Genomic DNA, 25,250 nt, shown 5'->3' with positions numbered 1-25,250 from the left:
TCTGCTATATTGCTACTTTTGGTTATCCAGAGCAACAATTATTGTTGATAATTGGTTTACTAAGGGCCAAGTGGGCTCTGATTCTAAAACATTCTTGTACAATATTAATTTTTCATTTTACTTAATTTCTGAAGTAGGTAAAAAAATCAAATTAAAAAATATTTTAGCTTTTTATTCCTGGAACTATATTCAAAGAAAAGCTTTGTTTGGATATTACTCTACTGAAATATTTATGAATACTAAAATTAGGAGGAAAACTATTAATATATGGGCAGGAAGATTCAATGCATATTTCCTTGGAAATATTTCCATTATATTGATTGTCCGGCATATATGCACAATATGAAACTTCAAAATAATTTATTTTATATGTAGCCAAAGGAAACACATACATGAGAAGGAAGAAAATTCAAAATCAGTAAAATAGAAAGAGAGGATGGGAAATAAAGTAGCATCAGGCTTTGCCAATTACTGCTTTCTTAAAAAAAACTGGCTAATATGCAGAATCATGTACATGTTCATTTGGCAAACTACTAAAGAGATAATTCAGCAATAATATTCCCAACCTAGTGCCCCAGAAAATGAAATAAAATGAAGAACTGTACTTCTGTGTACGGACGATTATCAAATAGACTACACCAGGGGTGTCAAACTGGCAGCCTGCGGCCTGGATGCGTCATGCGCAGGTCACGCCCACCCCGCTCTGCAAAGGCAAAAAACGTTGCAATATGTCATGATGCGATCAAACATGATGCGATCAAGTCTGACGCCTGTGGACTAGACAATTCAGTCTCCTAATCCACATCCATTCTTTTAATCGTGATTAGTCCCATATTTAAACTTACATTAACCTCCCTAGAAATTTGCCTTTCCATAACATACGTTTATTTCACAACAGCATTCTCAATTTGCTTTTCATTCGAAAAAAGGGGATTTCCTTTCTCCAATATGCAATACTATGCTAAATTATGGTAATAATGATAAAGCTGGTTGGGAGATATTCATAAATAGTCCTGTGGTTTTTCCAACATTTCTGGGGTCATAAAGGAGCCAGAGATCTTATGTCTTTCATCCTACATTGCCTGCAATTCAGTCAACCTACCCCTGTTTACACCCCCTATATCCCAAGCCACAGGAAAGCAGCTTTCTATGTCAGCGTATGGCACACCAGAACAAGAGAACAAAGGGATAGGCAGGCTGGTGCGCACGCAGATACACACACACACACACACACACACACACACACAAAAAGAGTCCTTTGTCTGGGAAAGGCCATCCCTTCCTGGCTTCCAGCGAGATGCAGAAATGCAGTTTTTGCTGGTCAGGCCAGCCACTCTGAAAGTACAGTGAAATTCCTGGAAACCTTAATTTTGCTTTTCGTTCCCATTCATAAAACTATCTCCTTATAGAGGCAGTAATACTGCCTAGTAAAACATGATCAATAATCATGTGTGTGCAAAAGAGCATCTGACCTCATGCCTATTTGCAAGGTCAGCAAAAAGGAACACATTGCAAGGGGGAAGAAGAACCTGAGGAAGAAAGCGGAGCAAATGAAAAATGCATCACCAGAAAGAGATTTAAATATCAGCCAATTCACTGAATGGAAGCACCAAGGAAGCTATTCAAGTTGAAAATTTTGAAAATAGTCAACAACATACTGGTTTCTTTAAAAAAAAATGGAGTAATGGTACACAGGTTCGGGATGAGGGGCTCAGATAATTACAAATCGTATCTCTCTCTTTAAAAGCAGCAGACTGCCCAAGCAGATTGATGGGCCAGCATTTACAGTATTCCTACTTCAAAAAGAGAGAGAAAGAAGACAGTCATCCAAACCTTTATTTCCTGCCAACTGTTTCATCTGGATCTATCTACAACTGTTGTGTTTTCAGTGTAGCCTCAGTGTCTGTACAGTATATTAAAAAAAGCTCTTTACTGCATATGCATATGAGCATTTATGTGGGTGTCACATAAGAAAGCCAAGCAACAGAGGATTCTACATACAATACAGAATCAAAGCCAACACTGATTATTCAAGCCACCAATTCTTTGGAGTGAGGTGGGCATTTGTAAGATACATATTATCCTATTTTTAAGCAAGGCAGGCAAAAACGTATCATTTATTCTTATAGATTAGAATGTCTTCCGTCATGCAAGCAGATATTTTTTGAACTGATTCTTTAACGACTTTTATGTATATGACAATAACATACATTCCCCCAGTAATGTCACGTACCTGGCTAAGTCATGACTGTCATTTTAAAAAATCCACAATTACTGGCTTTACATAAAGTGTTAAGCTACAAAACCTAGTTTACAAACCTCAATGGTTGGATTTACAAAGTAGTTGGTTAAAATTAACTGAACCTTATTATAAATTAGCATGAAATGCAAATTCAACTTAAGGACACCTAAGAAATTTAACAGGCAAGGAGAAATTTAAACAAGATATATCTCAGGTTTTGAGTTACTATATGAACATCAGATACAAAATGATAAGGAAATATGTTAGTACCTCCATTAGACCTTTTCAATTTAATTTTGGTACTTATGGATGAAAGCATTTCAAGCATTTGAAATAAAAATATATTTTTGAAAAAGTTTTTTTGAAAAAAGTATGTCAAATAGTTGTATAACATAAAAGTATCCACTCATTAAGCTTTGCCGTAAATCTGTATTCAGTTATTTACAACATGATGGAGCACAAGGTTAAAATGTTCTGTACATGATAAGTGAATGCTCATCTGGATCCCTGTTTGTTTTAACACTTGATTCTTATTCAAAATGGCTTTCTCCTAGACAATCAGACCCTAGAGTAGACTATCCTTTTTGGTAGTGATTTGTTTGCTTTATTTGACAAATATTTGTTTTATCTTTGGGGTAATACAGTATCAGACTTGATAGTTTCTATTTCCAAGAAATGACATGTGACTCCAATAAATAAACCAGAGGTCCTTACACACGAATTACATATTGATAAGAACTCATATGTTCACAATCTAAACTTTTTCATGATATACAATAACCAAGATGACAGATTCTGATCACTGACTACTAGATGAACATACATTAAATAAACCAGTTTTAACAATGCATTGGGCTTTTTTAACTGGACCAAAGATTACAGAGATAGGGATAAACATGTGCATTCTGCTCATGCAATAGTGACATAGTTTTAATAAAGATTTGTTATTACATTATGATGCAGAAAATCAAAGATTCATATTGATAATGACACTAAAACAAAACCAAAAAATTCTTACAGAATGAAAAATTAAGCATTTTCTGTATCTATCTTGTTCAGTTTTTCATATCTACTACAAAAGTATGGTCTTTATGGAAATGAATCTCAGTTTCAGGTATTTATTGGAATTTTCCAGTGCAGAATTAGGTTAGACTATGCAACCTTTTTGAAGATTATCAAGTGCAGATATCAACCTTGTGCCTCTCTGATTTAGCAAGATACAGTATAATCACCAGCAGGACTTTGTCTTAAAGACTTAAACACTGCAGAATTGTAGTGTATTTACTTTTTTGGGATGGGAGCTACATCCGGCTTTTCAGTGTCATGCTCTGGTTCCACCCATGCAATAGTTCCACCTATGCAAAAAAAATGAGCAGAACTAGGATAAAAATCAAATTTAATTATTAAGATTGCTCCTCAAGTATTTTATTATTTTCCCCTTCTGTCACACTAAGATTTAATTCAGCAGCCACTTTTTCAGCGGCTTTAAAAGCCACATTTATGGCTTTATGTAACCATTAACACATAATGTGAAGATGGGAACCATGACCGATCTATCCTTGAGCATGCTCCTATTTAGCTGTGTGGAGTTAATGTTATCTTCAATTTAGTCTATTGAGAATAGCCAGTACTTGTTCCAGGAGAATCTCTTCCTTACCCCATAACTCTAGCAAGAAATCCAATGAGTACAATTATCATGTTGAATTTGGATATAAACTAGGACTTCAAAATCTGTTTTTTAATTTGATAGTGATTGGATTTCCATGCTACAACAGGAAACAGAAAGGCTGGGTGCAACAGAGAAGATCACAGTCAAGGGAAAATTACTACTAGTGTGGAAGAGTTAAATGTACATGTCCTACATACCTGAATGGTCTGAAATGGAATGCTTTCAGTTGCAAAAGATCTGAGAAGCTATAGGAAGGGGTATGTTGTTTCTGCAAGCAGTATCCAGTCAATTTTTGTTATCTAATCTGCTTGGTACAGGTTTGAAGATACCATGCATTTTGTAAAATGTCATTTAAGAAAGAATTCCAAATGGCTTTTTAAAAACACTGTTTCTGAATTGTTCATTTTCCTTCTACTATAGATTCTTCTTTGAAAACCATATGCTTGATCAATATGTGCCCGTTTCTAAGCAAATAGAGAACAGCAAAGCAATGGCCCTTGATGGACCAAACCTAAACTGATGCAAACAACTGCAGGCACAAATTGCAGGTTAGAAATAGAATAGCTCAAGTTCTGAAATAGGTTTCTCACTCTGCTGCAATCTTGTTTCAGAAAATTAATACCGCAGTAAGATAGGTTTGTAATCAAACAAGTCACAGAAAAAGACATATAGATGCAATCTAGAGATAACATCCATATTATTGGCATATGCCCAGATCAGAGAGTTTAGAAGGAGTATTTTTTATATAACTGCATGGGAAGACTGAGCATTTAAAAACAGATTACTGTTCAAAGTGCTTTCCACACCTTTCCAGTAATCTTTGTACCTTGTTTCTAAGGCAGGTCAGTACAATGATTTTGAAACTTCTGAAGAGTTGAGGTTTAGAGTGTTATTTTACATCAGACATGTCAAACACAAGGCCCGGGGGCCAAATCCGGCCCGCGAAGTGGTTTCATGCGGCCCGCGAAGCCATCCTGGAAACAGTGAGGGAATGGCCCCCACTGCCTTGGCCCTGGCCCAGAGACCCTCCTTCTGCCAGAGACCCTCAGATCTGTCCCACTCCTGCCCAGGCCCCCATAGGCACCCTTGATGCAAACGATGTAGAGCTGGCCACGCCCACCCAGTAGGCCATACACACTTTAGCCACGCCCACCCAGTAGGCCATGCCCACCCAGTCCACACCCACCCAGCCCCGAGGGCAACCACAATGCTGATGCGGCCCTCAACGAAATTGAGTTTGACACCCCTGTTTTACATCATCTATCGAATTTATGGTTAGGAAGAAATTAATATAATGACTTCCAGCTTCATAACACTCTCTTAGTTTCTATTATACCTCTGTGAAATCTTTTTGTACCCATATGTTTTTGTACCTGGGATAAGTATATTTTTCCTTCAGATCAGAGGTAAAGAACCTGCAGCTCAGTACCTCTATCCAACTCTCAGCAACTTAACATTAACCATACTGTTTCGGGCTGTTAGCAACTGGACTAGAAGACCTCCAAGGTCCCTTCCAACTCAGTTATTCTGTTAGCATTCCTGTATTTGGAAGGTTATACAAAAGAGTGTGGAAATGACTTGGGAAAAAGGTAATTAACAGTCATTTTATTAAACACAGTTGAATTCTGGAAGGAAGAGAGGGAATCTCTAGATTGCTCCACTTCTTTGAGTTTCTTCATATAGGAGCGGGGAGACTCTCTGACTAGTGTAGTATATGCTCCATATATTTGCTTTAGGTTAGAAAAGTATTGGAAAATTTATTATAAAAAGCAATCCTTAAAAAATATGGTGGCCACTATCTTTAATTTTGTTGGATCATTTTGGGAGGCCAAGACTATTTGCATTCTCCTACCTAGTGACCTCTATAAGAATTGGACTAAAACAGCATCTGCAGGCAGCACAGCCAGACCATTGTAGTACCACTCCCATAACCGTGAGAACAACAAACAGTGGATGTCACTAGTCCAAAAATGTTGCTGTATATAGCCAAATATTTGGAATATTTTTAAACATTTATATACTGCATATCATTAAAAGAATCTAAAAGTGCCTTGCAATTAAAAATTATGGCCTCTTAACCATATTTCCTTCAGTTGTAGTTCGGAACACTTAACTGTTTACTTTCTCATCTTTAATATGGAAAATACAGAAAACATAAAGAAGTTTTAAGTGTTTAATAAGTTAAAATAAACATTCTAATGTATTCAAAAATATCTAGACTGCCTCCTCCAATAAAACCTCTGGCTTCAACAGTTTTGCATTACTGTTTGGCCAACTAAGGCCCTTACTACTTTCCTAAAAGCTAGATGTAGCCCATAGCCATCAAATGGTTGTCTACCCTTATAACAAAGGAAAACTTCATTCTGAGTAACCAGTCTGTGTGCTTATCAGCACAGGTCAGAGTTTATCTACAACAGAAAAAAAAAATCAGTAAAATGAAGACATTCACTATTTTATAAGCACAAAGGTGGTTTCTATAACATGAAAGCTTGACTGGTCTTCCTACTTTAATTCTAGAGACTATTCAATCTTTGTTAAAAATATACGTAAATAAAGCATGTGAGGATTTTCTTCCTAAATCATGTGATCCCCAAAGGCCTGCCCTATCCATCAGTCTTTCCATTCTCTCCTCAGAAAAGCAGCAACAATCCAGTTATCAAACCCACAAAAAAAATCTCCCTGGACCATGTTTCTCATCTGAAACTATAGCAAAAGTAGAGATGTGCCGAGACATTAATAATTGCTTACATTTTATTTCTTTGTTTTTATCCAGGTTCCATATACAAGTACACTTAGGTTTTTAATTCAAAGCATTCTTCCTTATTCAATGCTGTGAAATGCTATTCAGCACAGGGATTACTCAGCTGACTAGACAAGCCCTTCTGGAAAGCCACAAAAGTATCTTCAGTAGTGCTCTCTCATGCGTGTTTTGAGGCCTTCCAATGTCAATATTCCCGTTTTCTTACTCTACAACAGGGATGTCAAACTCAATTTCATTGAGGGCCGCATCAGCATTGCAGTTGCCCTCAGGGGGCTGGGTGGGTATGGCCTGGGTGGGCGTGGCCTACTGGGTGGGCGTGGCTAGAGTGTGTATGGCCTACTGGGTGGGCGTGGTCATCTCTACATCGTTGGCATCAAGGGTGCCTATGGGGGCCTGGGCAGGAGTGGGACAGATCTGAGGGTCTCTGGCAGGAGGAGGGTCTCTGGGCCAGGGCCAAGGCAGTGGGGGCCGTTCCCTCACTGTTTCCAGGATGGCTTCGCGGGCCACATGAAACCACTTCGCGGGCCGGATCTGGCCCCCGGGCCTTGTGTTTGACATGTCTGCTCTACAATCACTTCTCCTCCTAGTTGCATACATGTGCCCTGAAGAAATAAGTTATCTTCATTTCTGTTAAATCAAAACATGTTTTATAATGAAAGAAGAGGCACTTGCAAAACAAAATACTATGTAACTAAGAGGATTTGAAATGCATTTAAAGAAAATAAAATCAAGGCTCTTTTGTTGGAATTCTTCACCCCCCCAATTCAAAATCAAATCTGATAAGATATCCCATACAGAATAATGTGGAAGACAAATTATATGTCTACTATATATTTCAAGGTAGTAGATGTAGAACTTGGGACTACATCTGTTTGGAAATATATTTGGAATTAACAGAACAGCTGAGTTGGAAGGGACATTGGAGGTCTTCTAGTCCAGCCTCCTGCTCAGGCAAGAAACCCTATACCATTTCACACAAATGGTTGTCCAATTTCTTCTTAAAAACCTCCAATGTTGGAGCACCTACAACTTCTGGAGGCAAGTAGTTCCACTGATTAATTGTTTTAACTGTCAGGAAAGTTCTTCTTAGTTCTAGGTTGATCTCTCTTCATTAGTTTCCATCCATTACTTCTTGTCCTGCCTTCAGGTGCTTTGGAGAATAGGTTGATACTTCAATCAAAACATTTCCTCCGCTACATAGAAAACTAATATGTGTATGTTATCATACACAGGAAACATTTTATAGAGAAAGTATTCCTTTACTTATATAGGATGTATGTATGTATATATGTATTTGCAGAGCTAATATGTTCCTTGAACTGAAACTGATGCAGCTGTTTTCGTACTTTATTTACATAAGTAGGGTGAACATTATATTCTAGGTAACAATTTAGCAATACAGAATTCTGCACAAATCTGAAAACTTATCTCGATTTAAAACCACAGCATGTATATGCATTGCATATGTAGAGAATCCTGAGGGATGTTATATATCAAGCAGGAAGAATATGTTAGGAAATACCAGATTGGTTTAAAAGAGAAAGGCCCTTGTTTTCCCACATAACATATCAGCCAGTAACCTATTTCAAACATGCAAAGTAGGTAGGGGAGGGCAGAAGAGCTATGAACACAAGGGCCCTGGGGTAGCCAGCAGCTTTTGTTCTTTTTTATATCCAATCACAATTGTTTCCTCCTTTCTCTCCCTTCACCTCTTCTTCCTCTCTCTCATATCTCTATGCCAGAAAACCCACAGCACTGTTTTTTGTAAATGGTTCCAATAAGCATCATACATGAGCAAGGATAGGGAATCAGGATATTTAAAACACACAGAGGAAAACAGGATTCTAAGCAAAACAGGATAACACAGACACACACACACACACACAGAGAGAGAGAGGAGAGAGAGAGAGAGAGAGAGAGAGAGAGAGAGAGAGAGAGAGAGAGAGAGAGAGAGAGAGAGAGAGAGAGAGAGAGAGAGAGAGAGAGAGAGAGAGAGAGAGAGAGAGAGAGAGCGCCTTGGACACAGGAGATGAATGAAAAAGAACCTTCAGAACAATGTAGACAATGCTAAAAAGCATATCTTCTGCCCTTTTAATTAGTGGGAGGTCAGTGGGAATGTCAAGCTTTGCCATCGAGTTCCTCTTTTCAGAGGAGGAAATTAGACTTTTAAATGAAGGTGCTTTAGGTCTTTTTCAATAGGATTCATACAAGGAAAAAGAATGGCTTATCATCCCTTTGCACTAAATACAGCACCAAAATTTACCATTGCCAAAGGAATGTCCCCAGTCTTCCAAAACTGCATAGCTATAGAAGTCTAGGCAGGGAATGGCACCAGTTATTTCAGAAGAGAAGGCAAAATGTGAAATAGGATACAGCAAATTTTTGCCCTTCAATCAAGGTTCATGGTGGCAGTAACCAACTATTCTCTGCTTTGCTCTTCATTCAAGCATGGCTTGATGAGGATGGGCATCAATGAAAGCCATAGAGTCTGATCTTCATTCTCCCATCTAACCACAAGGTCACTGAGGGTACTTACTTTTATTCCCATATGCTTTCTTTTTGTCAGATGGCTAAAGGGAGAAGCAAACCAAAACTTAAGAGATACATTTCTTCAAGCTTGATATATAAAGATACACCATGAGTCTATTTTGCAGGGATCAGGGGATATTTGTATTTCTTTCCATTACAAAAGCCTTCTGTGACTAAAATTCATTAGGTTAGATGTGCCAGACATAATATGAAATAAATACAATCTGGCTGTCAGAACAAGAAACATTTTACAGAACAGAAATAACAGGCAAACACAAATGGCTAACTTATTGTAAGATACTAGAATTTTGTGAAGAGGGACACAAAATAAAATCTAGAGAAGAATTGGTGGCAGAGGAACACAATAGCTGATTGTCTTATTTATAGTTATTGAAAAAATTTAGACAAAAGTTTGTGGTTTTGAATATTGTAAGACCGAGTCTGAAATGGAATTAAGAACAAATGATAAACATGCAATTGCTAAAATGTATAAAATTTTTAATGAAATATGAAACAAAGTTGAACAACTAAAAAAATGCAAAGTACAGTAGTACAAAAATACAGTAGTCAAGTTATATCTACAATTGAGATTGGAATTTTTATCACTATGCAATGTAGTTATTAAATGGCTCATTACATGACTGGAGCTAATTTTACAACCAGTTACCATGGTCATTAAATGAAGCATACGATTGTTAAGTGACACACACAGTTGTTAAGCAAATTCAGCTTCCTCAACTGACTTTGTAAAAAGCTGGCTGGGAAAGTCGCAAATCATGATCATATGACCACAAGACACTGCAACTGTCATAAATGTGAGCCAGTTGTCAAGAACCAAAATTGCTTGGCCATTGGGTGACAGTTGTAACTTTGAGGACGGTTCATAGGTCATTTTTTTCCTGAGGCAATCATAACTTTTAACTGTTGTTAAATAAATAGTGTTAAGTCAACACCCACCAGTATGAGAAAGAGGGCTAAAAATTTTAGTTACAATATACATATGGAACAAGAGGAAAATATGTGGTTGAAAGGGTAGAAATTTACATTATGTTATAATCTTAAAGAGAATTTTTTATAAAATGAGGTAATATTGATATATGTAAGCAGGGAAAAGTGCCTAGGGTGTACAGCATAAAGGTACTTCAAATTCATGCTGGAAATATGAAAAAGAAGGGAGATTTTATATTTGGTGGATGTGTAAAAAAGCTAGAAATTGTTGAATTCAAATATGTACCTAATTTAGAGGATTTTAAAGAATAATATATAGTTGAGAATAAAGGTCAGTCTTTTGGGGACTGATGGACTTAGTCATGGAACCTAGTTTTTGTATATGGTAACTGCAGTAAGATTATTGTATGTGCAAAATAGAAAGCTTGAACAATACCTACAATGGAGGTAAAATTATTTACCTTGCCCAACTGACTTCTTTGCTTAGAGAAAAGATAATTTCTACATTTATCGCTGATGGAAACCCCTTACAGACTTTTTGTGGAAAACAGAAAAAACAAACTTATGATTTATGGGTTTTATGATTAGACAGGATAGATTATAGAAAGGAGACATGTTGTAACTTCAGAGAAAGAGATAAATTTATCGTTGTACTTATAGCTGCTGTAGAAAAAAAAACAGAAACCCCTTCTTTTTCTCTTTTTTCCTTATTTATTTTTGTTTTATTGTTTTCCTTTCTTGCACTTTAGCTTTCTCTTTGATTTTTTTTCTTACTTTCTTTATATTAGTTTGTATTTAGTTTTTATCTTTTTTAAATATTTTATTTAAAAAGGCTTTGTGACAACTGTCCCCACTGCATGCCTTTTACCCACACTAGTGTGGTCTGCTTGTTTCTGAAATTCCATGTGCTTGATCCTCATCTATAGGTTCCCTTCACAGCATGTGTTTCACTCTGCCTATTTCCATGATGACCCAGAATAAAGCACATGGAATGGTTTTGCAATCCCATAGATCTTACTACAAAAGTTATCTGGGGAGAAGTGGGAAGAGAAATAATTCAACTTTACGAACATACAAAACATTCCTTTTTTTAGCAAATGTAAGAATTCCCAATAGGGACGCGGTGGCTCAGTGGGTTAGGACGCTGAGCTTGTCGATCGGAAGGTCGGCAGTTTGGCGGATCGAATCCCGAGTGCCGCGTAACAGAGTGAGCGCCTGTTACTCGTCCCAGCTTCTGCCAACCTAGCAGTTCGAAAGCACGTAAAAATGCAAGTAGAAAAATAGGGACCACTACGGTGGGAAGGTAACAGCGTTCCGTGCGCCTTTGGCGTCTAGTCATGCCAGCCACATGACCACGGAGATGTCCTCGGACAAGCGCTGGCTCTTCGGCTTTGAAACGGAGATGAGCACCGGCCCCTAGAGTCGGAAACGACTAGCACGCATGTGCGGGAGAACCTTTACCTTTTACCTTAAGAATTCCCAAGATAAGTTCATGTGACATTTCTTTAGCTCAGACCTTTACACTTGGGCAACATCCAGGAGGTAATTGGATAACTAGACTTAACCTCCAAAATTTCTGTGAAACAGTCCTTCCTTCTATCTTATATATTTAATTTTCTCACTGCTAATTTCCATGAAAACAGAAGCCCAGCTCAAAAAAAATGCAGAAGCTAACCAAACCAGTCAGAAAATCAGCAAGAGAGATGAGGAGGAGCAAGACGGTTATTATAAACTGTTAAAGAGCATTTGGGAAGCATGACCCAAGGTAGAGGGGAAATGGACATGGCTGCATAGAATAGGGAACTATGAACTATGGAAGTAGGAGAAAATTCAGGATGCAGAAAGCCAAGAGATTAAAAGACCTCAGCAGGCCTTGCCAGTTTCAGGGAAGAAAAGAAAAGGGGTGGGAGGGGGCTGCTGTGGAGAAGAAGGCCTGCAGCTTCACATCACATTTAAAGTGATAGGCAGAGCAGAAAATGGAGCTGGGAAAACAGACAGCAACATGTTTTACAGGCCACCCAGAGACAGCTTGCCTGTGCAAAATTATAACTGTGACCTTATAAGCATTTTCACCCACAAAAAGAAAGATGGTGGCTGGGCAAGAGGGGAAGAAAGGATGACTGTGTTAAATCATACTTAGGCCATAATACCTTTTATGCTGAATGATTTTTAAATGACACCTCAGCACAGCTTCTGACGAAAGAAGGCTTCAGAACGACACTCTTAACCATTTTGTTTTTTTCTCACATGCTGGTTCCTGTATGCGGTTTGGGTGGAGCTGTTGTAACTCTGCCTTTTTCAACACAAAAAAAAACATTGGGCCTCTTTGGGGCCAGGTAACAAAATTCCTCTCAGAATGTACTCTGGCACAAAGGCCATCTTCTGTAACACACACACACAGCAATGCAGCCAAATGTGGGAAACATTTGATGAGACCATGGAAAGCCAATTTGCAGGATATAAACTAACTGTTCCTTGCCTCCAAAGGCAAAGCAAGCTAGATTAGGCCCTACTGAGGGTTCAGGCAACCTCTTTTCCTGTTTCCTTTGTCCGTTTGCTATGTTATCATTAGAATTCAATTCTGAAGATGCTGAGTATTCTTCCCTTATAAAAATCTATTTGCTTTGGAAAAACTCTGTTCGTTTTAAATGAACATACTATTTTTTTTTCATTTATTGCAGATATGGGATATATCAGAGGCAATTTAGGGTGTTTCAGAGTCAGAAGAATTTTTCTTTCATACTTGGTAGACAGAACAGAGTATCCCTACATTCACAGTCCTTTGATATAAACCTTTGCCATATCACATAAAAAACCGAGGTGGTGGGGAATTGCATTTAAAAATTAAAAATAAAATATGGACTAATGACTAAGTTAGAAAAGAAGTCCATATGACTGACACAGCACTCTTCAATGCCTCTCATGTTAAAACATGTTACAAAAAATTCCAAAGTGTTTATTATATTCTGTTCAAGCTTTTATTTGTTTTTAAGAGTTTTTAAGTTTTGCTATGGCAAGATGGGTAGTCACAGAAATCAAACCAATAAGGAAATAGTAAATGTATAAATGCTACAAGCTGGTTTATTGTAGGTCTCAAAAACTGACTTTTAAGTTAAAAACAAACCTAAATTAGTAGTTAACATTAAAAGATAATAAGCATAAAAGGGTTCAAAATGAGTATTCAATTTCTTTCCCCTTTGTTGAGGTTTCTGAAGATTTTTTTTTTATTAAGAGGGCAAACCAAGCTATCTGCAAATTAAGAATTCACAACTTCTGGAATCTTGTAGAATTTAAGAAAATATAAACAATACAATTTGCTTTTGTATTCTGGTACTAAAAATACCAAATTTGCTGCTCATGCAAACTTAGAATAACACATGAAATGACTATCCCTGTTTGTTCCAAGCAGGCTAATTCACTGTAATTTTTGACTAAGAGTTCTTCCATTGATCAAGCATTTATTTCTTTTGCTCATCACTACTTTTAATGCTCCAAAGTCACTAATAAAGGAAAAAACTAATCCATGGGAACTAGAAATTAGTTCATACTTGATTTGACAATCTTGTTTGACCAACTTCATACATTAGCTTTAATAAATATGAAAGGAACATGTGGTTGCCGAGATGTATACTTTGGACAGATCTATGTAAGATAAACAATTAGTTTTTATCCAATACATTTTTAAAATACTAGCTTTCTTTTTCAATGTTACATATTTCTCAGATCACTCATGAATGCAGCATATACCATGAAACAACTCAATCAAATCATAATAAATATTGTTTCTTACAACCAAATGTCCTAATTTTAATAATGGCTGAATTCTTACATCTCTTGCCTTATCTACCTCAGGACTGGAAAAATTTCTATAATCAAAACTACCTATGGCTGATAAAAATTGTAGAAAGAAACCCAACATCCTTAACTCATTCCAACAAACCCTTTATTCAATTGGAAGACAGGCTTTAATTTTATTATCACAGACTTCACTTTTTCCAAGATGTTTCCCATTATTCTTAGAATGTCTGCATTTCACTTCATAACATCTCCATATTCCTATTTATTTCCTTTACTTCTACTACAATGAAAAACTGTTTTTTAAAAAGCCTAGTGCATGGCCATTAAGAAAACTGCAATCTGTGTTAACGTGCAAAAGAAAAACAAATGTCCATGACTGCATATATGGACAGCATTTAAAAACTGTTAGAAAAGGAAGTTAGACAATGGCTGAGATGAATAATATTCCAGGATATTAGTCAAGGAGACACATGAAGGATACCATGGGAAGATTGATATTCTTTATGAAGGACACTGGAAAGGAACTTATTCAGAGACAGGAAGAAATGTAGCCTACATCCATTACTGATAGATATTGATTGAATATGCCACCAACAATATGGAAGGAATAGACACAAGTGCAATTTCCAAAAGTAGCAAGTCTCTGTTTCATTTCATTTATAGTTTAAAATTTAGCATTACAGGAGAAAAAAGGGAGCAATATACACTCATCAAAAGGACAAAATGTAGGTGCTGTAGTTAGACATACTTGACTCAATAGATATAAGGTAAAAGGTAAAGGTTCCCCCGCACATGTGTGCTAGTCGTTTCCGACTCTAGGGGCCGGTGCTCATCTCCGTTTCAAAGCCGAAGAGCCAGCGCTTGTCCAAGGACGTCTCCATGGTCATGTGGCCGGCATGACTGGACGCCAAAGGTGCACGGAATGCTGTTACCTTCCCACCATAGTGGTCCCTATTTTTCTACTTGCATTTTTATGTGCTTTCGAACTGCTAGGTTGGCAGAAGCTGGGACGAGTAACAGGTGCTCACTCTGCTACACGGCACTTGGGATTCGGCCCGCCAAACTGCCGACCTTCTGATCGACAGGCTCAGCATCCTAACCCATTGAGCCACCGCGTCCCTTCAATAGATATAAACAAAACTATAAAAAGACTGATGGATGCCAGCAAGAGTTTACTGAGCAGCTCACATCCTTGAAATGCTTACATGCAAAAAACACCTGTAAAGTTAACTTCTGTTAAAGACTTCCTCAGAACTTTGAATAAGAAATGGTTCAGACAGATTAGATAGGATATATAAGTTTAAAAAGACTAATGATAAGCCACATTAGCTTTCAAAATATTCTCCCAAAGTGCTAAGTTCAGCAGGGCTAAGAGAAGCAAAAACTTTTCCCAACAATAAACTAAACTCAACATGTATTGTTTTGAAACTGCAGTCAAAATCAAGAATTGCCCAGCCCAACCAAGGACACATAGTTCAACTGATTTTGAGACAATGTCTGCTTATTCAGAGAAATACCACCAGACAATCTGGGATGACTTTTTACTAACTCACTTCATATATAGCCTGACTACCATCAGTAAGGTCCAAAATAAATATAGCTTATTACATTATATGAAGGAAGGTAATGAAGGACACAAGATAAGTTTCTAAAAAAAGCTGGGTGTGGACATAACTAAAAATTCCAGAAAATTGACTCATTATCAAGAAGCAAGCTCTGAATTGAACTATTAGTGGGATTTTGCCAGTCTCAGTTCATCAGTCATTTGCCAAATCTCTGCTAGATTTGAGGAAAAAGATATGTTTTCTATTTCATCCAACATTCCTTCCTTTTCTCCTTCCTATCTATAAATAAAAGAAGAGGGAAGGGGAGAAACCAATCCTATGACTTTCTCTATAGTTCTGCCAAATCTTCCCTTCTTCCTATATAGGTGTGCAGAGCCACTAACAGATGTATTTGGCTTGCCCTCTTCTTCTCCCACCCCATCTCCAAAAAGTAGAGGGGGGGAAAATAATCTTTCTGCTCAAACTCAATCTTTCTATTCAGAATACATACCCACATCTCAACCACAAGATTAGTTCTCCAATTGGAAAATAATAAGAAAGCAATTTTATTTATGACTTATTCACTCCCCCATTTTAGCAGCTAAATGGTGAGTCATTTTGGCAACACTGGAATATACAAAAGTTGTCTGTTTTACAGCCACTGCTGTTCATTTATTGTTAAATATTTATCCTACACAATGCTGCTTGAAAGGAATCTGTTGACCTGTTTGTGCAGATTTTGAAGCAACTGGATCAGATCAAAAAAAGAAGACAGAGCCCAGTCAGCCTGTCTTGACATGCAGGTGTTGTCACACAGCTGTTCCTCAGTCTGACTTTTGCCACATACTCAAGATCACACCCTTAAACTCAGTATTAATCCAGAGTAAACACCACTCCCTGGTTTCAGCCTCATGATCACCAGTACAGATTACAACTTCATTTCATAGATAAACATGCATGAAAGGATATGATGACAGAGAGGAAAAGTCTATCATAGTCATTTTTAATGTCGCCAAAAGCTAATTAAACTACTTTAGGTGATCTTACGACTGTAGTCCAATAAAACTTCATGGCCTTCATATTTTAATCTTTTGTACAACTTCCACATATAGAAAAATCCCTCCCTTCAAAGACTCCTGAAATTTCAGCCTATCAGAAACCACTGAAATGTCAGGAATTAAAGAAACTACAGTCCAAAGTATATGTTCATGGCCAGGCTGGCTGGAATTTAAAGGGATGCAGGCAAAACCATCTGAAGAATACAGAATACCAGATTGACTATCCCACCTTTACTGTATTGTCAAGGTAAAAAATATTAATTTGAAGCTGTGGTGTTCTTCCAGTTACATTCCCTTGCTCCACCACTTAATGATGGCTTCTTTGGGGAATATCTTTTGTTCCTTTTGGATGAATGTGAAGAGCCCATCTCATATCTCCCTTCCTAGCATGAAGTCAGTGTAGGACAGAGGCCTGAGTTCATACGGTATTCCTTTCTAGGAAGTTGGCCAGAAAGGAGGAAGGGAAGAAGAATGGTGATTTGACAAGACTTACAAAATAAGAGGACTACAATGTAATAGTCTTTGCTTCCAACTATCGAGAACAAAGCTGCTTAAAACCAGATTTCAGTTCTGTACTTTAAACCTTTAGGCCCATTGGCTTTTTTGTGCATCCCATTTCTGAATAAGAGCAGAAAAGAGTTGGTCTGTAGAAAAGGTTCCTAGAGTGAATCAAAGAGTATTGTATTGGGCATTTTTTTCTGAAAGCAGTAAGGAAGAGGGAAATTACTGAAAATTCTATAGCTTCACTTACTATACACTGAGAAGAGTCTATCCTATATAGAATTTTATATTTGCTAATAAGCCTATACCCTAACAACATAAAATGACTGCTATTCTGAGATTTACAGAGCAATGACATTTAAAGAACTGTTTTTGTTACAGAGAAGGTATAATACTATTGTTACACACACACCCCATTTTATACCTTATTGTTTGAGTAACTACAGTTATATTGAAAGACACCTCCCCACCACATACATATCCATTACTTTATCCCTTCCCTCCCCTCCCCCAACATCCTGTGCAGTAGAGGCCTGGTTTCCCTTGACAGATTTCTAAGAAGGTCTGAAAAAACAACATCAGCTTTTGTTTACTTCATTTTCACATTTAAGATATGAGAATAGTGCCAGGATAGGTTCATAGAGCAACCTGCAGTAAATCTTGTTAGCAGCAATGGAAGAGTGTATTCTGTAGGCTTTGCAGAAAAAAAAGGCAAAAGGCAAAAAACAAAACTAAACAACCACTTCTACTTCTATCTTTATTTATTTATAAAGAAAGGTCACCTTTGAGTGGAATGGGTCATTTTATTATTGCAAAAATTTACATTTGTGCAAAAGGGGTCACATTTCTTATTGAAAATAAAACTGTTCCTAGCAGAATTAAGAAGCAAAGATACTAAAACAATAGAGATCCTGCTGATGTGCAATCAAGAAAACAATAAGAAAAAAGTTCTTGCTGCACTTTCAATTATTATTTATCATTTGGTGTCAATGGTTCTTTGGCCTCAGATCAAAACAGGGACAAAGTAAACCATAGCTAACAGTAAACAAAGAATGGAGGGGGGGAGAGGGAGCTAAGAAACTGGCCTTTACCTGAAGTAGAACACAAATTCCTTGATGTTCTTTGGTACAGTACCAAGCACTGAACTGGCCAAAGATCAGTTACTAAGACAGCTTAGTAACTTAATTTACAGGAAAAGTTTTTATTTTGCTTTTCTTCTAAAAACATGTAAAGTAATAACCTCCTCTATTCCACTTAAACTAATAATGTAACAACATTCACCACCTCAACTGAAAACATTACACTCTGGACAGGCAACAGGGTGGATTCTAGGCTGCCCACAATTATGTACCCCAAGAGAAGAGAAAGGCTGGGGCTGCTTCAGGACCCCTCCTCTGCAACTCCCATCCACCATCTGAGAAAATTGGTTGACTAATGTCAAATGCACCAGTTGTATTTTGCAGAGAAGAAAGCTGCATTTAAGTGTGAAGCAATGCTCCTACTTACCCTAATCTCATTGCGTCGGATCTCCACGTCACATACTGAGTGCCCTTGGTGTGCACCACTGTAGTAGCAACAGAACTGGCAAACAGCAACCTGTTCAGCTTCACAATGATACAGTCGGTAAGCATTGTGCTGGGGGCAACTCCAAGCCCTGACGTCATCCGCCTCCACCAAGAGGTGCCCACGTGCTGTAGAGGGCTGTTGCAGGTGTGTCTGAACATGGGATTGACAGCATGGAGCTTCACACCTTAGACAGATCTTCTGTGCAGGCAAAGGTGGCCCACGGCGGCAGAAGACACAATGTAAGACTGAGGGAGTCTTTTCCAAATTAAGAGAGTTGAATTTCTCCACAATGTTGGTCAATTTTAAGTTCTTTTCAAGGTTGGGCTTCTGGTTGTAAGCCTGATTACATTCAGGACAACGCACTAACCCTGACTCTTTGGCCCAAGCCTCTCCTATGCATCCCCTACAAAAATTGTGCTTACAAGGAAGTTGGACAGGTTCCACAAAGACATGCAGACAAATGGGACATATAAGTTCTTCTTCAAAACAGTTCTTCCAGTTTTCAGCCATGTCTCACCCAGATCAGAACTTTCCTTTTAATCTCTTTAAAAAGTCAGTTTTTGGTCTACTAAAGCAGATGATGACGAGTTTCCACTTTTGCAACAGAAAGGCCACTAAATTGCTAATGAACCAAAAAAAAATGCAATTAATGTAGATCTCCTAAAATTTAAAGTAATATATTCCCAACAACAGCCCCACTTATATTAAATATAATTAACAAAGTACTAAAATTGCAGAATAGATACTTGAAGTCAAACATTCTTATAAGGTTTTTATTTCTGATTCTGAAAAGCCAAAGTAAAACTTACCGAGAATTGAAAAAACTCCATACAAAATCCAGAAGGAAGTCCAAATGCCATATAAACTTCCTATATTAAATATTCCTAATTACCACTTTTTGACCATTTAATATCTGAAAGGAATTTGTATCCCTTGTTACTAAATTCAAGCCTCCCTTTTCAATTATTTTTCCTCTGTAAGGAATTTGAGTCTTGAATTGAATCATTAAAAAGCTGGAGATAAATCCATATGCAAAGGAGAGGAGGAGCAGCTAGTTTTCTAATGCAGTTGAATGGTGCAAAAGGATATTTTTTTTCCTTGGCTTTGGGACAGTACAATTGCAGTAGGAAGACGGTCAATCACTCAGACGAAATTCCAGCCCAGAGCCAAAAGGACCCTCCCATTCTTTGCTCTTTTTACAAATAGGAATGAGGAGAAGAAAAATACTTTAGGAAGGTCTAGTCTGAAGAACAGTAATAATCAGAAACAAGTTCAATTTTAAAACAACCTATTCTAATACTCTGTGGAATTCTGCTTTCACGATTTGCCTTGTTTTTAATCTTTCATAAAACTAAGGTGGAAACAATACTCCCAACTCCAAAATCCTCAACCTTTTGAAGTGATGGTTTGCTCTGGCTGGAAGGAAAACAACTATGCCTTGATCAAACTGAAAAGGAATTTCTCAACTGCTAATGAAAAGCCCAGACCCCGCCTCTTCCCCTTTGCTTCTCTGTTTTCCTTCTGACATGAAAGCTATTTCTCCTTTTGGAACCAGCCTGCAAGGGGGTGGGAGAAGAGGAAGACAGACAAGAGCTAGAAGAGAACTGCTGAAATGTACAATTCCAAGAGGACCTACTCAGTCCTCAGCCATTTTGAGTTGATTTTATTTTTAATTTGTGGGATTTAGGGGAGAGAAATAGAAACAAACATGCAAAAGACAAGGGAGGGGAGCTGGTGAATGGCACCACCCTGCAAAGCGTGTCCTGATGGGGGAAAGAGAGAGAAAGGCATACACGAAGGAGAAGGGGAGAGCGGAGTGTTCTAAATTGGGTTTATATAGCTGCAGCTGCTGTGTCTTTTAGTTTTTATTATCAGACCAAAGAAACCCCTACATACTCCTTGCAACCATCTCCAGCCATGTTGGGTACCTTCAGTTCCCCTTTTAAGTAAAAATGTATTTTTAAAAATATGTGTATCTACACCTCTCTTCTTCAGCTCTCCCTCAGTCACAACAGAACGAGCTAGCAGACCAATGGATCAGACCTGTGTCACATAAAAAAGAAACAGGAAACACAGCCACGATTCCAGCCTAACAGAAGGAAAGATAAATGGAGGGAGGGGGGGCTACTCTTACCACACTATCGCCCACAACGAAGACAAGAAAGAATACGGGGATTCCGAAACAGGGAAATAGGGTAATAAATTAAAAAGCAGGTCCATTTATCGATTAATATCCAGTACAGAAAACCTACATGGATTTTCAAAAATCTTTTCCCCATTCAAGGCAGAGAGGAGTGAGGAACCTAAGAAGCTCTGCCTGCTTCGCAAAGATTTCCCCCCCCCCTTACAGATACCAATTAACACCTAGCAACCTTCTCCCTCCTCTAAGGTTTGCACTATAAAACAAGTCCGAAATAGGGAGCGGATGGCCCGATAAAATCAATTAAATGAAGTACGCTGAGCAGATCGAAAGGGTCGCTATCAAGGTGAAGGGGAGCAGGCGCCGGAAACAGGCAGAGATGATGCTGCCTCTTTTCCTCCGCTTTTCCCGGGATGGCGAGAGGCGCGTTAGGGTCGAGCTGAACGAGAGGAAGAACCGGAGTACGAAGGAACTCAAGGGCGGAAAGATGACTAAAGATCAAGGGCGCATCGCAGGATTTCCCCCGGCTTGGATTAAAAGAACAGGAGGCTCAATCCGACCCCCGCTTTAGTTACCCAGCGGCAGGGCCCCTTTAAATGCACGATTGTCAATCGATCGATCAATCAAGTCCGATGAATAACAAGCGTGGAGCCTCCAGGAGCGCAAGGACAAAAAAAAAAGAGGGGGGGAGGAGGGGAGGAATCGCCGCGCAGTCCGGTGGAAGCCGCTGTCCTAGCTCGGACCCTCGTCTGGATTCAGTCCCTCTTCCCTGCCGGGTTGGCGCCCACCCTAGCCGCAGTCAGCGCCAGCCATTCGCTCCCCAGCTCCGGTAGACCGGCGACGGCGACGATGGCTTCTGGCGCTGCTCCTGCCGCCGCGTTGCTCCTCAACCCCTTCTCCGGGGCCTCACGTGACCGCCAGAATTTGATACATTAAACACAACGCGTCCGGCCTCTCTTAAAGGGGCAACGGCGATCTCCGGCTTCGGTCGGCCTTACAGGCCTCTCGCCTGACTCCCGCCTTTCCACAGTACTTACTGAGCGAGCGGGACCGCTAGGAGGCCCGTTGCCGTGCCTGAGGAGAGCCAGCCATTGCTGAGCTCCCTTCTCCTCGCTTGCCTTTCTTTGCTGGATGTCACGGTATGACTGAGTCATAGTGGGCTGCTCCCGCCACCCCCAAAGGGAGGGGAAGAGCGTGGCTGGAGCTGCCAATTGAATAGGCGCAGGAGGCTCGCTTTCTTCCCGGTGTCGGCAGCGGGCGTCCCAGCTGGGCTACTCGGGGTGGCCGTTGCAAAATTCAAGCCGATGGCGCAGATAAAAGGGAAGAGCTCGCTGGAGTTCCAGAGGCTTTGAGCCTCAATTAGCGATGCCGGGGGTCGAAACGGGATGGCTTTGTGTGCCAATCGGGGTGTTTTTTTAGTGCTGCTTGCCCGTGGCCTTTCCTAGCCTTTTAAAAAGGAATATGGTGGTGTACCTGCTTGCCAATACTCTAAGCTTTTTCTGATCGAAGCCTCCCTCGGTTTTGTACGCTGCTGTTGCTTTTACTGCTAAAAATGCCAGGTGAACAAAGAAAAACGATACGTTGATCTACAGTATTAAAACTTGCCTGTGCCCTGTCCTGGGGAGTCCTACGAACAGACTGCTGTGCTATTGAAGCTGCTTCATAGAAGTCATCATCATGTTAGTCCGTAATTTACCTTTGATGTATTGCTATCATTGTGCCAGATCCTAGCAATACGGTGATATCTTGGATATGGGAGAGATTGGGAAATTCAAAAATCACTGGATTTCTATGATTGGAGTTCAGTTGTTATAGCACAGGTATGAAACTGAGTAGGAGTAAAAGAATGCCCTCTAGTAAATGGACGGTTTGAAAAAAGATTATCACAATGGAATCTTAACTTGTTTTCTGTTTTTTTTTTTATAAAGGGAGTAAAGATAAGGGATGGTTTTCCTTCATGCGGCATCATCATCATTATTCAGTGTCATACATTTTTCCAGTGCTAAGACTTATTTGGGTGGAGAGCATAGTGGGTTACAAATGTTTTATTAAATTTAGCACATTTTTATTTTGCTCGCCAGTTGAAAACCCACCCTAAATGGCTTGTAAAGGTCATAAATAAGAACGTCTCTGCCTATAGACTTGAAGATAGGGTTTACAAAACACAGTGTCACAGTTACCTTAACTACGATTTATTAAATAAGTCACAGTCGCCTGGCTTTGCAAAGCAATCAGAGATCATAGTTTAATCATCACATTAATCAGAATAAATCAAACCACATATAGCTTCTAATTTCTTACCTAAAGTTTTGGAAGCACTAATTCAGTAGATGATGAATCTGGATCTAAGCACAAGGGAAGTGCTCCTGCTGCTGCTTTTCACTCTGCTGGTCTCAGCAATGGCCACTGGTAGCTAGTAGTAGGAAACTATTAAAACTGGTATGCTGGAGCTTGGTTAACTGCTGCTTGATACTCTGATGAAGGTTGATATAAGCTGTGTAGCAGCAAACAAGCATTTCTGATATGTGTGTTTGCATGTTTTCATACCTTAAGTGATATCTAGTACTTGATTTCTTGTATCTAGCTCAGGGATCTTCAAACTTGGCCCTTTTATGACTTGTGGACTTCAACTCCCAGAATTCCTCAGCCAGGCACGCTGGCTGAGGAATTCTGGGAGTTGAAGTCCACAAGTCATAAAAGGGGCAAGTTTGAAGACCCCTGATCTAGCTATTCTGGATCTAGAAAACAAAGTAGAAGGAAAGATCTAACAGAAGAATCTGTAAACAAAGCCTGATTTTTGCCTTCCCCCCCATCTAGTTAGTAACTGTGCTATTGTGGACTGTGACATTTTCTATTGGATGTTCCAGCCTTAACTTTATTTAGAGTGGTTTCAGCATGCATTCAGAACCAATACAGTTCATAACACTTCAGGATTAGAAGAGGCTTTTGCTGTTTCAGGAAAAGGCCTGCATATTCCCAAGTAATGGCATGACTTCATATGAGAAAAGAAGACATATAGTGAGATTTTGTCTGCACTTGCATGTACTCCCACTGTGAGTGTATTGAGCATTTATATTTGGCCACAGGGAGGAGCAGGATTTTTCTCACTGTGAGAGGCACAGTTCTCAGTTACAATTTCTGGATGACATGCAAGAGTATTCTAAGTCTGCTTCATTCACTGGGGGCAGCTGCATTTACAATAGCAACTGCTATTTAAATATTGCAGTTTTACGCCTGTGTAGATGTGTGGATTGTAGGTGAAGCAAATAAGTTTCCTCTGAAGAAGGAAAAACACTATTATTAATACTGCAGTCCTATTGCAAATATCCAATTATATTTTGAATAAATTATTCTTTTAGAATAACTTTTTGTAATGGTTGGCATTACTGTCAGTTTTTGAAAACTGAGAATAGGCTCAGTGATCTTTCAATTTTGCAGGGGGGATTGGGTGTAATTAATGGATTGGATTATTTGAGGGGATAGGATCCTTTTAACTACAAATAACTTACTAACTAGAAAGCCACCTGATTTTTACATCCCTTTGCTACAGAGAGAAGAGATTAAGTAAAATTAATATTGAAAGCTATGGTCTTTATATCCTGAATCCAGTTCTGTTAAAATCGAATTAACAGCAGCTACATTTTCTACTTCAAATGTTAGAAAATATTCACAACAGACGTTTTGATGCTACCTATTGCTTTCTTCTATTATTTTGAAGATTGGTGAATTCCCCTGTTTTGGGGGGTTGGGTGTTTGTTTAGGGTTTTTTGGAGGAAAGTGAGCAGGGTAGTAAATCAGTTATCAGACCCTTCCTGCCAATGTTATCTGCAGCAGCTTTTCCATACCATGTGAGAAAAGCTGATGAATCTAAATCCTGGAAAATATGCAGGGTGGAAAATACTTTTCTAAAGCATAATTTTTAAATTATTGAAAAAATGTTAAAAGCTCTCCTGTATATTTTAATGGAATAGGAATGGAATAGAATTGCATTATTACATGTAATATTTAGTACCAGGGAGAAACATGATAACCAATATTAAGTAAATTTTTAATTAAAACAATAAAAATTAAGCAGTCTAGTTGTAAATAACATGAACTAGAATGAGTAGAATATGTATCTTCAATATGTCCAACTCTGTGGAAACTAGAAGAAGCTTAAAAGCAATAGTTTTTACCTAAATTATGATTGGTTATTTTTCAAATGTATTAAGAATAGAAATATTACTAGTTTCTAATTCATGTTTGCCATCTGGTCTCTACACAATACTAAATGGACAATAGAAATGTGCATTATCTGAAATTTAGGAAAAAGTTGGGGTTTTGCTAGTTAATAAAATTATCTGGAGTTCATGATCAGCAAACATAAAGATGCAAAAATACAAGGATTTATTTATACATATAAATACAAGTCTAGGACAAGTGAAAATTAAGAATAAACTTCAGTTTGTATTGCTGCACACTTTGAACTATATGATAGCAAAACAATTTTCTGGG

At 38.5% G+C, this 25,250-nt stretch overlaps 1 protein-coding gene across 2 annotated transcripts in view; it reads right to left on the bottom strand.

The window, feature by feature from the left end:
- TRIM8 (tripartite motif containing 8) overlaps positions 1 to 21,881 on the bottom strand; it is a 57,477-nt gene extending 35,596 nt beyond the window's left edge. The window contains exons 1-3 of one of the 2 annotated variants that reach the window (XM_081329673.1): positions 21,794 to 21,810; positions 19,426 to 19,808; positions 18,557 to 19,238 (exon numbers count right to left, since the gene is read on the bottom strand). In XM_081329673.1, coding sequence (XP_081185799.1) covers positions 18,557 to 19,126 — 570 coding nt within the window. In that variant the 5' untranslated portion in view covers positions 19,127 to 19,238; positions 19,426 to 19,808; positions 21,794 to 21,810. Of the gene's footprint in view, positions 1 to 18,556; positions 19,239 to 19,425; positions 19,809 to 21,793 lie in introns of both variants that reach the window. The other variant, XM_081329674.1, reaches the window with a different exon arrangement.
- Between the last annotated feature and the right edge of the window lie 3,369 nt (positions 21,882 to 25,250).

The sequence above is a fragment of the Vipera berus genome (assembly GCF_964194415.1).
Source record: "Vipera berus genome assembly, chromosome: 5".
In the NCBI taxonomy this organism is placed as follows: Eukaryota; Metazoa; Chordata; class Lepidosauria; order Squamata; family Viperidae; genus Vipera; species Vipera berus.
The sequence above is the reverse complement of the archived record's forward strand: the minus strand, read 5'-3'. Positions and strand labels throughout refer to the sequence as shown.